The sequence below is a fragment of the Cornus florida genome, unplaced genomic scaffold (genome assembly GCF_030987335.1).
Source record: "Cornus florida cultivar Cherokee Brave unplaced genomic scaffold, ASM3098733v1 CherokeeBrave_3.0.0_Hap2_Chr09, whole genome shotgun sequence".
NCBI classification, from domain to species: Eukaryota; Viridiplantae; Streptophyta; class Magnoliopsida; order Cornales; family Cornaceae; genus Cornus; species Cornus florida.
This window is the reverse complement of record NW_026775579.1, coordinates 38,527,239-38,541,674: the sequence shown is the minus strand read 5'-3', so window position 1 is coordinate 38,541,674 and position 14,436 is coordinate 38,527,239. Positions and strand designations below refer to the sequence as shown.

The 14,436-nt window shown below is 39.9% G+C and overlaps 1 protein-coding gene across 3 annotated transcripts; it reads left to right on the top strand.

The window, feature by feature from the left end:
• Positions 1 to 131: 131 nt before the first annotated feature.
• LOC132273695 (uncharacterized) lies at positions 132 to 5,189 on the top strand. 3 transcript variants are annotated; one of them, XM_059774722.1, is made up of 3 exons: positions 132 to 188; positions 4,088 to 4,155; positions 4,610 to 5,189. In XM_059774722.1, the coding sequence occupies exons 2-3, from the start codon at positions 4,130 to 4,132 to the stop codon at positions 5,169 to 5,171; spliced, it is 588 nt and encodes a 195-aa protein (XP_059630705.1). In that variant the 5' UTR covers positions 132 to 188; positions 4,088 to 4,129; the 3' UTR covers positions 5,172 to 5,189. The 3 variants fall into 3 exon arrangements, with proteins under 3 accessions (XP_059630705.1, XP_059630704.1, XP_059630703.1); XM_059774721.1 differs by lacking the exon at positions 132 to 188 and adding an exon at positions 322 to 460; XM_059774720.1 differs by lacking the exon at positions 132 to 188 and adding an exon at positions 345 to 470.
• The last annotated feature ends 9,247 nt before the right edge of the window (positions 5,190 to 14,436 follow it).

Genomic DNA, 14,436 nt, shown 5'->3' with positions numbered 1-14,436 from the left:
GCACAAGCTTGTTAATCGAGTTCTGCAGATTCCGCCCTCTCCATCGATAAGAAGCCCAATTGACGAAGTCCACCCAAGAATTGGGTACAACATGCAATCGACACTTGGATTGCAGATATCTCCAGATTGGGTTGGAGAAAGTGCGGAAAAGAAGATGTGGTCATGAGATTCGTCAACAGATTGGCAGAGTAGGCATAGTCTAGACCCAGTGAAGGATTGCATACATCTTCTGTCATATGTTGAAAGACGATTTTGTATTGCTAGCCACAGAGTAAATTTGCAACGAGGAATAGAAAATGAATTCCAAACAAGATGTTGCCAGTGCCTTGGTTGATGGTGAGGCGCAAGCCAGCCTATAGTGTGCTTGAGGGAGAAGTCACTCGAAGGTGAGGGAATCCATATGCTGGTGTCAGGTGTTGAAGAGGGATTATTAATCTGAAGGAGATCCGGAAAATGAAAGGTAAGAGGAGGTATGAAATTCCAACTCTCCTTATTTCCCCCAAGTAAGGATAGGTGCTGTCCCGGCAAAATAGGTATGTTTTGAATTAAATCAGGGTTAGCTTGATAGGTAAGTGGACCATTAGGAAGCCAGTTATCCTCCCAGAAAAAAATTCTGTTACCATCACCAACCTTCATCCTTATCATTGAGCGGGCAAACCCTCTAAGCTGCAAGAGTTTCTTGAAGTTACTTGAACATGCTTGAGGAATATTCATTGTCCAAATACATCTTCCACGTACAAGTTGTGTCCTTACCCATTGAGCCCAAAGACTGTTCCTGCGCTCTGAAATAATATTCCATAGGTGCTTAAGGCTAGCAGCAGTGTTAGAGATCTCTAAATTTCGAAACCCCAGGCCTCCACAGTTTTTGGGTTGGCATACAGCATGCCAGGCAATTTTAGCGCCAGTGTAAGAAAGCTCGTTCCCTTTCCAAAGAAAATTCCTTAGAAGCCCATTAATCTCAGAAATAACTGACTTAGGCAGAATGAAAATGCTTAGCCAGTAGATAACCATGCTGTAGAGCACCGATTAGATTAATTGTATTCTGCCCGCATAGGAAAGAAAGGAAGATGACCAATGAGTGATTCTTCTAGTAACCTTCTCCACTAATGGTCTGCAATCAGCTGCCCTAATTGATGAAGAAATTAGTGGAACACCAAGGCAATTCATAGGCAAATCTCCACATGAAAATCCCAGCAGTGTCAATTTCATTGGTGAGTGCATTGTTGACCCCAGACACAAAGAAACTACTCTTCGAATGGTTAATGCATAGACCAGAGAGCATAGAAAAATGATCAAGAGCCTGCTTGAGAGTACCAATTGAGGTCAAGTCCCCATAAGAGAATAAGAGAAGATCATTAGTGAAGATGAGGTGAGAGATAGTCAAGTTCCTGCATCTTGAGTGAAACTTAAAGGAGTGGTTGGCAGCAATGAATTTTTTTGTGATAGATGTAAACACTTCCATGGCAACCACAAAAAGTAGGGGTGAGATGGGATCCCCTTGCCTCAACCCCTTCACCCCTGGAAAATGCCCATGGAATTCACCGTTAATAGAGATAGTAAAAGATGCGGAGGTTATACAGGCTTTGTAATACCCCTAAATTCAAAAGGATAGGTTTGGTATTTAATTAATTATTTATTTTTGCATTTTAAAATTGATTAAGTGTGTATTTGCATTAATTGTTAAATTATTTGATTTAAATGTGGTTTAAATTTCATTTATTTGCTTATTTGATTTATTTTATTTTAATTCAATTAATTGTGTATTTGTTTTCTTTAATTGATTGTTTACATTTATTTTCTTGCATTAACTGTTAAATTGTATTTCTCTTGTATATGCACGTATAAAAAACGCTAACCGACTTAGGTAGTGGATGGATTCTAGGGTTTTATGTTTGAACTTAGCCGACTTAGGGTTGGTGTAGGATTTAAATTAGGGTTTCAATTAAAACCTATAAATATATAAGTATAGGTCTGCCAAGGGCTTTGGTTAACCCTATTCACGTAATAGAGTCCTACAGAGAGTTGTGAGAACAGAGAAAGAAAGGTTAGGGTTGGCTTAGAGTTAAGGGCTGAACCAAGGAGGAGGTGTTGATGCATGCTCGTGGATTGAATTAGGAGCAACGAAGGTCAGTAAAAACAACTAAGGTCGCCGGAGTTGCTAGAGACTGAGGTTTAAAGGTTTCTGAACTGAAATTGGAGGCAAGTCTTGTTCTAGCTCTTTCCCTTTAACTCGTGTTCTGTGCATGCCTAGGTAGACTCCAGGGCTTTAATGGATGCTAAAAAAAGTCTTTATTGCATATTTGAAATATTTTTAGTTCCATTGAATTAAATTGATATGCGAATTTCTGTAATCTTTGTTAACTGGTTCCTACCGTTGTTGTGTTTAAACTATGTTTAATTGAGAACCTTGATGCATATTGATGTCTTAAAAATTAGTCTGGGACATTGATTGAATAATAGAACACGTAGTAAAAGATTTACAGAGGCCTGGGTAAACTGAAATAGCTTTGTTGGAATTAAACTGTATTACAAGTTCTTTCAGGTCGGTTAATTGATGCATGCTTCGTTTAAGTTTAAGCTTTGTTTAATTGATGTCTTTGATGCATGTCAATGCTTTATAACTGTTGTAGGACACTAATTAAACCTTAGAGCAAGTATTAAAACAAATACAGAGGTCGTGGAACACGCCGAAGTCGAGGAAAACGAAGCAGAAACGGGGAGACAGCTCTTAGGGGTGAGAGAGACGGCTCCCAAAGGAGGGAGCCGCCTCCCACAATGCAAGAGCCGGCTCCCACATGTAGGGAGCCGGCTCTCAAGGCCTTAGAGCCGGATCCCAAGGGTGGGGAGCCGGCTCCCATATTTTGGAGAAGGCTCTAAATTTTTTCTGAGCCTTCTCTTCCTCTGAAACGCACAGTTATGTATTTTTAGGGTCTGTTTGGTCGGTGCAGGGTATTTTTACTTGGTTTAAACTATTTTAAATCATGTGTAGGAATGTTGTAAACTGTAAAAACAATAGGGAAACGTCAATTCATAATTTGATTAAGGAATGAAGTAGGGTGAACTTGAGGAAAAACCTGTAGGTTGTGCACTGTTATGGTTAAGAAATTTATTACTGTAAATTGGAGATTGTTTTTATTTATGATTTAAAGCTGTAAATCATATAAGTATAGTGATTTACCTGAAATTATCTATGTTTTGTTTGGATTAAAAATTGATATATGTTTGCTATTTAATTGCATCAATTTATGGACAAGTTGGAGAATGTAAGTGTTTAGATTATTTTACAGTTTATATTATTAGAATGTTATTTTTAGGCCTTATATTTAATGCTTAATACTGATATATATGTATTAATTTATATTGATGCATAATGTGGAGTATGATTGATGAATTGCTTAATACTGTTTAATCAATTTTATTATGTGGAGGTTTGTATGCACCGGTATGGGACGGTGGCATACTAGGGACGGCTTAGTTCAAAACACTAAGACCTACCTATGCTAGAGATGGATTAGTATAAAACACTAAGTCCTACCTATTCTGAAATAAGTTGGATTAACTACAAAAGTTAAGTCCTACTTATATGTGTATATGCACCGGTATGGGACGGTGGCATATTGGGGATGGATTAGTTCAAACACTAAGTCCTACCTATTTTCAAATAAGATGGATTAACTGCAAAATGTTAAGTCCTATTTATAACTTTGTGTCAGGTCAATAAACCTTTTGAATGACACATCTTGAACGGATTTTATATAGTTATGTTATGGTGCCATGGTATGAGCTTGAGTCTCAGGACCATGGTTAGGGTGCGTATATCGCCTAGGATGGATAACTGGACGGTTGTTTCTGTTCCCTGGTAGGTCCAGATACACATGACCACAGTATGTGCGATTTGCATGGTATCTCTACTCAGGTTGAGACGTACCGCTTGGACTAGTGAGCGTCCTATAGTGTGTAATTATATATATATGGACTACTCTAGATATTGTTGAGCTATCTAGGATGTATTTGCGTATCGGGTTTCTGATTGGATTGTAGTAGAATAGGACTTACATGTGGGCCTGACCACTCCTTTATTTTTCAGGTGTTGTCAGTTCCAAGGCTAGAGCTTGGACGTGCAGAGCAGATGCAGACACTCACTCCTCCGATAATGTAGGATTTCATTTTATATTCTAGATTAGGATTTTGTCTTCAGCTGATTATTTCAGTTTGGATTTTAGGGGTCCACTAGATGGATTCCCAAGTTGTATCTATTTTGGAGATTTGGATTTTTATTAATCTTTATCATTTGGAGGATTTTAAATTTAGTATTCTTTCCAGCTTTAATATTTATTTCGTAAATCTATTTTGTAATCTGTGTTCGTTTATGTATTAATTGTTTGGTATCCCTCGGATCTGTGCTCGGACTTGATCACCCGTGGCTCTAGAATCGAGGGGTATCACAGTTGGTATCAGAGCACTCCAGGTTCAAGTGTCTCTAGGATTCTATCGTATTAAGACTTCCGCATAGCGTTCTCTTTTGTTTAGAGCTTTAAGTTTAGGATTCGTTGAATTCCTTTACGGTTCGTTTATGATCGTACTAATGTCTGTCTTTCTATGTTAACAGTATAGTTAACGCTGGAAGAGGACAGAATATGAACAGACGACAGAGGAGACTGGCACGTAGGCAGCAAGAACGCCTGCGGCATCGGGAAATGGGGGAAGAACAGCAAGTGCCTAGGTTTCAGGAGGAAGATGGTCAGTTGCAGATAGAGCATGAGGAAGTTGAGCATACTCAAGAGTCTCAGCGTCAGGCCTACAATCAGGGCAGGGATCCAGAGTATTCTCCTCAGTTAGTTTACATCATTGCTCAGGCTGTAGCTGCAGGCGTAGTAGCAGCACTTCAGAGTCAGGTACATGTTCAACAAACACTCGAAGCAGTACCAGAGGTGCAGAATGAGTCTCATAGTCATTGTTTTGCCTATGGAGACTTTGGGCATACATCCAACCAATGTTCTGGGTTAGCTCAAGGACAGCAGAATGGGGGACCACAGGTCGGGCGTGATCAGCCACAGTCTAACCAGCAAAGGAGTCCGTTTAGTACTTTTAGGGGTACTTGCTATACTTGTGGAGGATACGGTCACACTTCCAGGCAGTGTCCTATAAGCGGAGATATCGGGCCATCCTAGTGCGCCGGGGGGGGGGGGGGGGGGTACCAAACCGCAAGGAGGATGGTTATTTTAAGAGTAATTTTAATTATTAGTGGCAGTGGAGATTTTTAATAAGGGTGTAGTACGGATTTATACGCGTACACTAGTAGTATATTAAAGAATAATTTACAATTTTTTGTTTGACAGCTATGGTTTGGAAAAGTTCTTAATAAAGTGAACTAATGGTTTTGGCTATCTTTATTATGTTTTGTGATAGTATTCTTGTGATATGTACCTATATGGTTTTGCTAGACTATTGGGATGTGTGTTGCGATAATAGAGGAATATCACAAGGAAGTGATTGGTTTTGACAGGCAAACAGATATATGCTTGTAAGTACATTGTATGGAGATGTGACGATTACCAAAGAGTTTATAGAGAACTTATACGGTAAGTTGGTTTTCAAGGAAGAATGCTCAAGATAGAGTGATACTCTAAATATGAGTGGATTTTAGAAATTTGTGCATACCTTATGTGTTTAGCTCTACGTTGTTTTTCAGCATTTTTGATTTTACAAATTAATGGACACAGGTATGTTGATAGATCTCTCGGTGTTCCTACACCTTTAGGCGATGTTGCCATTTTACTTGGGAGTGATGTACCTGTGACACTAGATATTGGTAGACTGAGATTTCTAGCTAATCTAGTGGTCCTGGACATGCACTTATGTGACGTGATACTTGGGATGGAATGATTATCACATTACCATGCTCAAGTTGATTGTTTTGGATAAGTCCATTGTGTTCACCATACCTGGTCAAGATATGTACAGCGTTGCTATGCCACGTTCTAATGGGGTCCTAGCACTTGTTTGTTCCATGTGGAGGAGAAAATAGGGGGAGGTTATTGTGACATTTGATTGTATACCAATTGTACAGGACTTTCCGGACATTTTTAGGAGATTTCAGGGTTTCTACCTAGTCAAAAGTTAGACCTTGTGATAGACTTAGCTTTAGGTACTACGCCTATTGCTAGAGCACCATACAGGATGGCATTAGTGGAGATAAGAGAACTGAGGGATCAGATTCAGCAATTACTCAGCCAGGGTTTTATTCGCAGGAGTATTTCACCCTGGGGAGCACCGGTTTTGTTTGTGAAGAAGAATGATGGTTCACTTCGGCTGTATATAGATTACAGGGAGTTGAATAAGGTTACTATTCGTAACAAGTACCTTTTCCCAGGATTGATGATTTCTTTGATCAGTTGAAGGGAGCTACGTATTTCTCTAAGATTGATCTACGGTCTGGATATCATCAACTTCGGGTTAGGGGGGCAGGATGTGCCAAGGACAGCGTTTCTCACTAGATATGGATCTTATGAGTTTTGTGTCATGCCGTTCGGGTTGACTAATGCACTAGTGGTTTTCATGGACTTAATGAACAGAGTCTTCAGGGCGTAATTGGATCAATTTGTCATTGTCTTCATTGATGACATTTTGATTTACTTGAGGTCAGAGGACGATCATGCTAGACATCTTCGGATAGTCTTGCAGATGCTTCGTGAGCACCAGTTGTATGCCAAGTTCGAGAAAGGTGAATTTTGGCAGCGGGAGGTGAGATTTCTGGGTCACGTGGTGTCAGAAAGGGGAAATAGCGGTGGATTCAGCCAAGGTTTCAGCGGGGGGTTGAGTGGGGACAGCCTACTTCACCTACCGAGATTCAGAGTTTCCTCGGATTGGCAGGGTATTATCGTGGGTTCATCCTGGGTTTCTCCAAAATAGCAGGACCATTTACTCATCTGACTAAAAAGAGTGTATGGTTTGTGTAGGATGAACACTGTTAGAAGGCTTTTGATGAGCTAAGTGTAAGTTGACTTCTGCACTGATTTTTATCCACCCCACAGAATGGGATAGAGTATCTTGTCTACACAGATGATTCTTTGCAGGGACTGGGATGTGTGTTGATGCAGGAGAAGCGACAGATTTCTTATGGATCTTGTAAGCTTAAGCCTCATGAGCTAAATTATTCAACACACATAAGGGTCTGCAGTATTTGTTCACTCAGCGGGAGCTGAATATGAAACAGCGCAGATGGTTGGAGTTTGTGAAGGACTATCACTGCTCTATACAGTACCATCCGGGGGAAAGCGAATGTGGTGGCAGATGCACTCAGTCGCCGACCTGTTGGTAGTCTTTCTGCTTTATTCACCACTGAGTGGAATGCTTTGAAAACTGTGGATGAGTTATCAGATGTTTTCATGGCTTGCAGGATAGTTACACCTTCTATCATTCACAAGGTTTTAAAGGCATAACTCTCGGGTCAGCAATGCATTGACCAGGTTGCAGAGATTGTGAAATGGTATGGAATTCCGTTGTCTATTATATCGGACAGGGATTCGAGCTATGTTTTAGGAATTTGGAAGAATTGTCAGTACGCGTTGGGTACAGTGTTGCATCTTAGCACTGCTTATCATCCTTAGACTGATGGCCAGACCGAGAGGGTTAATTAGATCATGCGGATATGTTTCGTTCGTGTGTTCTTGATTTCAAGGGCCACTAGAAGGATCGTTCATGTAGAGTTTCCATATAACAATAGTTTCCAGAATACTATTGGTATGGCACCATTTGAGGCATTGTACAGTCGATAATGTCAATCGCTTATTTGTTGGATAGAGGTTGGAGAGAGCAGGTTCTTGGGTCCCGTGTTTATTAAGGATACTTCTGAAAAGGGTGTTCTTATTAGGGATCGTATGCGCACGGCTCAGAGTTGGCAAAAGAGTTATGCAGCTCGTTATACTCTTGTGTTGGAGTTTCAGGTTCTACTCAAAGTGTCTCCTCTGAAAGGTGTTATGCGCTTTGGGAAAAAAAGGTAATTGTCACCGCGAGTTGTCGGTCCATTCATGATTATGGATCGAGTTGGAGCTTTCGCTTATCGGTTAGCACTTCCGGATAATTTAGATCGCGTCCACAATGTGTTTCATGTTTTCATGTTGCGAAAATATCTGTGAGATGAGAGTCAGTATCAACATATTGATGTTGGGAAGATTGAGTTGCAGCCGGATGCGACTTATTTGGAGTCACCGAGTCGTATTGTCGACTGTAGGGATTAAATCCTTTGTAATAAGGTTATTTTTTGGTGCGTGTTCAGGGGAGTCATCACAATGAGGCTGAGTCCACTTGGGAATAGGGGGTTGGTAGTCGCTCGCAGTTTCCATATATTTTGGAAGAAGGTAAGAGCGAATTCCGAGTACGGAATTCCTTTTGTTAGGGGGGGAGAATGTAATACCCCTAAATTCAAAAGGATAGGTTTGGTATTTAATTAATTGTTTATTTTTGCATTTTTAAATTGATTAAGTGTGTATTTGCATTAATTGTTAAATTATTTGATTTAAATGTGTTAGTTGGGTGTTTAAATTTCATTTATTTGCTTATTTGATTTATTTTATTTTAATTCAATTAATTGTGTATTCGTTTTCTTTAATTGATTGTTTACATTTATTTTCTTGCATTAACTGTTAAATTGTATTTCTCTTGTACATGCACGTACAAAAAACGCTAACCGACTTAGGTAGTGGATGGATTTTAGGGTTTTATGTTTGAACGTAGCCGACTTAGGGTTGGTGTAGGATTTAAATTAGGGTTTCAATTAAAACCTATAAATATATAAGTATAGGTCTGCCAAGGGCTTTGGTTAACCTTATTCACGTAACAGAGTCCTACAGAGAGTTTTGAGAACAGAGAAAGAAAGGTTAGGTTGGCTTCGAGTTAAGGGCTGAACCAAGGAGGAGGTGTTGATGCATGCTCGTGGATTGAATTAGGAGCAACGAAGGTCAGTAAAAACAACTAAGGTCGCCGGAGTTGCTAGAGACGGAGGTTTAAAGGTTTCTGAACTGAAATCGGAGGCAAGTCTTGTTCTAGCTCTTTCCTTTTAACTCGTGTTCTGTGCATGCCTAGGTAGACTCCAGGGCTTTAATGAATGCTAAAACAAGTCTTTATTGCATGTTTGAAATATTTTTAGTTCCATTGAATTAAATTGATATGCGAATTTCTATAATCTCTATTAACTGGTTCCTACCGTTGTTGTGTTTAAACTATGTTTAATTGAGAACCTTGATGCATATTGATGTCTTAAAAATTAGTCTGGGACATTGATTGAATAATAGAACACGTAGTAAAAGATTTACAGAGGCCTGGGTAAACTGAAATAGCTTTGTTGGAATTAAACTGTATTACAAGTTCTTTCAGTTCGGTTAATTGATGCATGCTTCGTTTAAGTTTAAACTTTGTTTAATTGATGTCTTTGATGCATGTCAATGCTTTATAACTGTTGTAGGACACTAATTAAACCTTAGAGCAAGTATTAAAACAAATACAGAGGTCGTGGAACACGCCGGAGTCGAGGAAAACGAAGCAGAGACGGGGAGACGGCTCTTATTAGGGGTGAGAGAGACGGCTCCCAAAGGAGGGAGCCGCCTCCCACAATGCAAGAGCCGGCTCCCGCATGTAGGGAGCCGGCTCCCAAGGCCTTAGAGCCGGCTCCTATATTTTGCAGAAGGCTCTAAATTTTTTCTGAGCCTTCTCTTCCTCTGAAACGAATAGTTATGTATTTTTAGGGTCTGTTTGGTCGGTGCAGGCTATTTTTACTTGGTTTAAACTATTTTAAATCATATGTAGGATTGTTGTAAACCTGTAAAGACAATAGGGAAACATCAATTCATAATTTGATTAAGGAATGGAGTAGGGTGAACTTGAGGAAAAACTTGTAGGTTGTGCACTGTTATGGTTAAGAAATTTATTACTGTAAATTGGAGATTGTTTTTATTTATGATTTAAAGTTGTGAATCATATAAGTATAGTGATTTACCTGAAATTATCTATGCTTTGTTTGGATTAAAAATTGATATATGTTTACTATCTACATCAATTTATGGACAAGTTGGAGAATGTAAGTGCTTAGATTATTTTAGTAGGTTACATTATTGGAATGTTATTTTTAGGCCCTATATTTAATGCCTAATACTGATATACATGTATTAATTTATATTGATGCATAATGTGGAGTATGATTGATGAATTGTTTAATACTGTTTAATTATTTTTATTATGTGGAGGTTTGTATACACCGGTATGGGACGGTGGCATACTAGGGACGGTTTAGTTCAAAACACTAAGACCTACCTATGCTAGGGACGGATTAGTATAAAACACTAAGTCCTACCTATTCTGAAATAAGTTGGATTAACTACAAAAGTTAAGTCCTACTTATATGTATGTATATGCACCAGTATGGGATGGTGGCATATTGGGGATGGATTAGTTCAAACACTAAGTCCTACCTATTTTGAAATAAGATGGATTAACTGCAAAATGTTAAGTCCTACTTATAACTTTGTGTCAGGTCAATAAACCTTTTGAATGACACACCTTGAACGGACTTTATATAGTTATGTTATGGTGCCATGGTATGAGGTTGAGTCTCAGGACCATGGTTAGGGTGCGTATATCGCCTAGGATGGATAACTGGACGGTGATTTCTGTTCTCTGGTAGGTCCAGATACACATGACCACAGTATGTGCGATTTGCATGGTATCTCTACTCAGGTTGAGACGTACCACTTGGACTAGTGAGCGTCTTATAGTGTGTAATTATATATATATAGACTACTCTAGATATTGTTGAGCTATCTAGGATGTATCTGCGTATCGGGTTTCTGATTGGATTGTAGTAGAATAGGACTTTCATGTGGGCCTGACCCACTCCTTTATTTTTCAGGTGTTGTCAGTTCCAGGGTTAGAGCTTGGACGTGCAGAGCAGATACAGACACTCACTCCTCCAATAATGTTGGATTTCATTTTATATTATAGATTAGGATTTTGTCTTCAGCTGATTATTTCAGTTTGGATTTTAGGGGTTCACTAGATGGATTCCTGAGTTGTATCTATTTTGGAGATTTGGATTTTTATTAATCTTTATCATTTGGGGGATTTTAAAGTTAGTATTCTTTCCAGCTTTAATATTTATTTCGTAAATCTATTTTGTAATCTATGTTCGTTTATGTATTAATTGTTTAGTATCCCTCGGATCTGTGCTCGGACTTGATCACCCGTGGCTCTAGAATCGAGGGGTATCACAGGCTTTCACCCATTTCACAAATGTGCATGGAAAGCCAAAGAGGGTGAGTGCATCAATTAGGAAGTCCTAGCCGACAGAATCAAAATCTTTCATTAAGTCAACTTTGATGGCACATCTAGGAGGGGCAAGATGCCTGTGATAACCATGAAACAATTCCTGAGCAAGTAGTACGCTATTTCCAATATGCCTACCTTTTACAAATGCGTTTTGACATGGATCAATGATAAAAGGTAGAACTTTCTTGAGCCTGTTAGCAATCAGTTTAGCAAGGCATTTGTTAAGAGTGTTGCAGTAGGAAATAGGGCGAAAATCATTAAGCAATGACAGATTAGGTACTTTAGGAACCAATGCTATATAGGAATTGTTAATCTCCTTAAGGAGATTCCCACTAAAGAAGAATGATTTGATGCCTGCAATGATGTTATTTCCCACAATAGGCCAAGCCTTCTGGAAGAAGTGAGCATTAAACCCATCCGGTCCTGGGGGCTTATCCTTATTGAGAGTTAGGAAGCAAGACTGAATTTCAGCATTAGTAGGAATGGAGACAAGATCATGTAAACAATGTTGGGGAAGTGATTTTATAATGTAAGGCCGTAGGTGTGCAATCCCTGGGTAAGAGGGAGGTGAGGAGCCCAATAAACCTTTAAAGTGAGCTACAATCTCAGCATTGATAAGGGATACCTGGTCAATGGAGGTTCCATCCCGAGCAGTCAAGCAAGTGATCTTCCTTCTATTAATTTTTGAGTTGAAGATTTTGAAAAAATAGGAGGTGTTGCAATCCCCAGCCTTCAACCATCTGACCCTGGATTTTGTCTGATAAAGTGTTCTTCAGAGAGAGCAAGCGAAGTGTACTTCTCTATGAGTTCCTTTTCCACCATCTTAAGATGCTCATCCATAGGATTAGAGTCCAGCTGCTCCTGACAATTGGTTTGTGATTGCTTGGCTTGAATGACCAACTCAGAGACATATGAGATTTCCACCCTGCACCTCTGTTTAAACAGCCCTTTAAGAGTTTTTAACTTCTGAACAATCTGATACATGGTTGAACCTTCACAATGAGTAGTCCAAACCTCCTCCACAGTAGTGAGAAACTGAGAATTCTCAGCCAAGGCATTAAAATACCTGAATGGAACTTTAAGTGGCTGCTGAGGAGACCCTATCCTAATAAGGATGGGACTATGGTCTGAAATACTAGGGGAAAGGAATTTACAGTCAGACATAGGAAAAGCAATAGACTATTCCTCATTGGTAAGAGCCCTATCCAATTTCTTGGCAACATTGGCACATCCAGCACTTTTGTTATTCCAAGTGAATTGTATGCCTGAATACCGTAGGTCCTCCAACCTAGAGTCCATTATACATTCATTGAATTCATCAATAGCAATTGATCCTCTAGCCCCTCCAAACTTTTCTTGATAGCTAGAGATGACATTAAAGTCACCAAGCAATAGCCAAGGGTCACCATTCATAAGGCTAGAATGATGCTTGATAGAGGACCAAAGCTCCCTCCTGAGAATATATGTGTTTGCACCATAAACAAATGTAATGAAACAGTGGGTATTGTTGGGTAGAATCACAGAGCAATGAATCATTTGTGATGTGGAATTTAGGACAGTGACATTCAAAATACTGGGATTCCATAGAATCCAAATTTTCCCAAGAACAGAGTGGTCATAGTTGTGCACCATAGACCACTTAGGAGCATAAAATCTGAGTATAGATTCCATATTAGAGAAAGAAACTCTTGTTTCCAGGACTGCCAAAAGGTCCAACTTCTAAGTCTTGATGATATCCTGGAGCTGCAGCTGCTTGGGGAGGCTATTTAAGCCTCTAATGTTCCATACAGCAAGATTAACCATTGGGGAGGGATTTGTGCACACCTTTCAGATGCCTAATCCCTTTAAAAGGAAAGACATGCAATGATAAGCTAGTCACCCCCTTCATCTTCTTAACATTTTGCTTCTTCCCTTTTGAGTTGACATAACAGGTTTGGCTCTGAGAGGAGGAAGTCAAATCATACCCCAAGCCCTCTTGAGGAAGGTCACCAGAAGCCGAGAGCATACCATCCGCAATGGGGCTGAACTTGTTCACCAAAGTCAGTGGTTGGACATTCAACATATTGTTGGAGGATTATGGATCGTCAATGATAAGGTTATGATCAGAATTTGCTCTTGCTCTCTTTTTGGCCTGAATAAGAGAGAGATTCTTGGATGTGGAAGGATCAGCTAAGCATAGGGAATGGGCTGCAAGGGCTAGCTGCTCTATAATGATATTGCAAGGAGGTTCCTCCAACACCTAAGCATGATCCTGTGAAGTGGCAGAGTGCTGTGGTGAGCATAATCTTGGCCTTTGGGAGGGGACAACAGTCCAATTGGTGGCAGGTTGCTTTGAATTTCTCTTGACCTGAGGAGCCTTCGACAGAGAACAAATAGAAGAGGGATGACCAACCTTCTGACAAATGATACAGTACTTTGGCAAGTTCTCATAATCCACAGAAATCTCATAGGATCTTCCATCCCCAGCAATTAGAGGAAAAGAACGTAAAAGTGGTAGATTGAGGTCAATTTCCAAACAAATTCTTGCAAATCTGAGCTTCTCTCTTTCTTCCATGATCGGGTCAGCACGCAATGGCCGCCCAATGGCACTGGCAATGTGGCTCGGTCCTTTGGCTATCCAATATTGAATGGGAATGTTGAAGAATTTGACCCATGCATGAACCAGGTGGCTACTTCTTTCCTCAAATGAGCAATTGGGGTTCCACTTCTGCAGCTGCAATGGCTTTCCAGCTAGAAAGTGGGGACCAGATGCAAGAATGATTCCAAGGCCTTCACATTAGCAAATCGGAAGTAGAAGCATCCACTTCCATCAACATAAACTTGTTGCAGTCCCCTATGCTTCCATAACTTTTCTGCAGCTTGGTGCACCACACTGAAAGCAGGTTTTTTATAAGAGAAATGTCCTACAAGCAAGTCGGCCCAAGAAGATTTTCCTTCATTCTCAATTTCCATGGGTGGGTTGACAACAAGCCCCGAGTCAGTTCTGGAGGGCTCAAAAAATTCAAGAACCATTTTATGTGATGAAGGGAGAGGTGGTGGTTGTGCCATAATATTAGCCCATGATTTATGCTGAAGAGAAGGCGATGTGGGTGATGTACCATGGGTAGGTTTGGAATG

Bases quoted from the DNA above. Each gene is read 5' to 3' on its own strand.
- LOC132273695 (XM_059774722.1), top strand. From the start codon at position 4,130: ATGCAGACACTCACTCCTCCGATAAT. The intron at 4,156-4,609 runs GTAGGATTTCAT...CTATGTTAACAG, and splicing joins ACACTCACTCCTCCGATAAT to TATAGTTAACGCTGGAAGAG.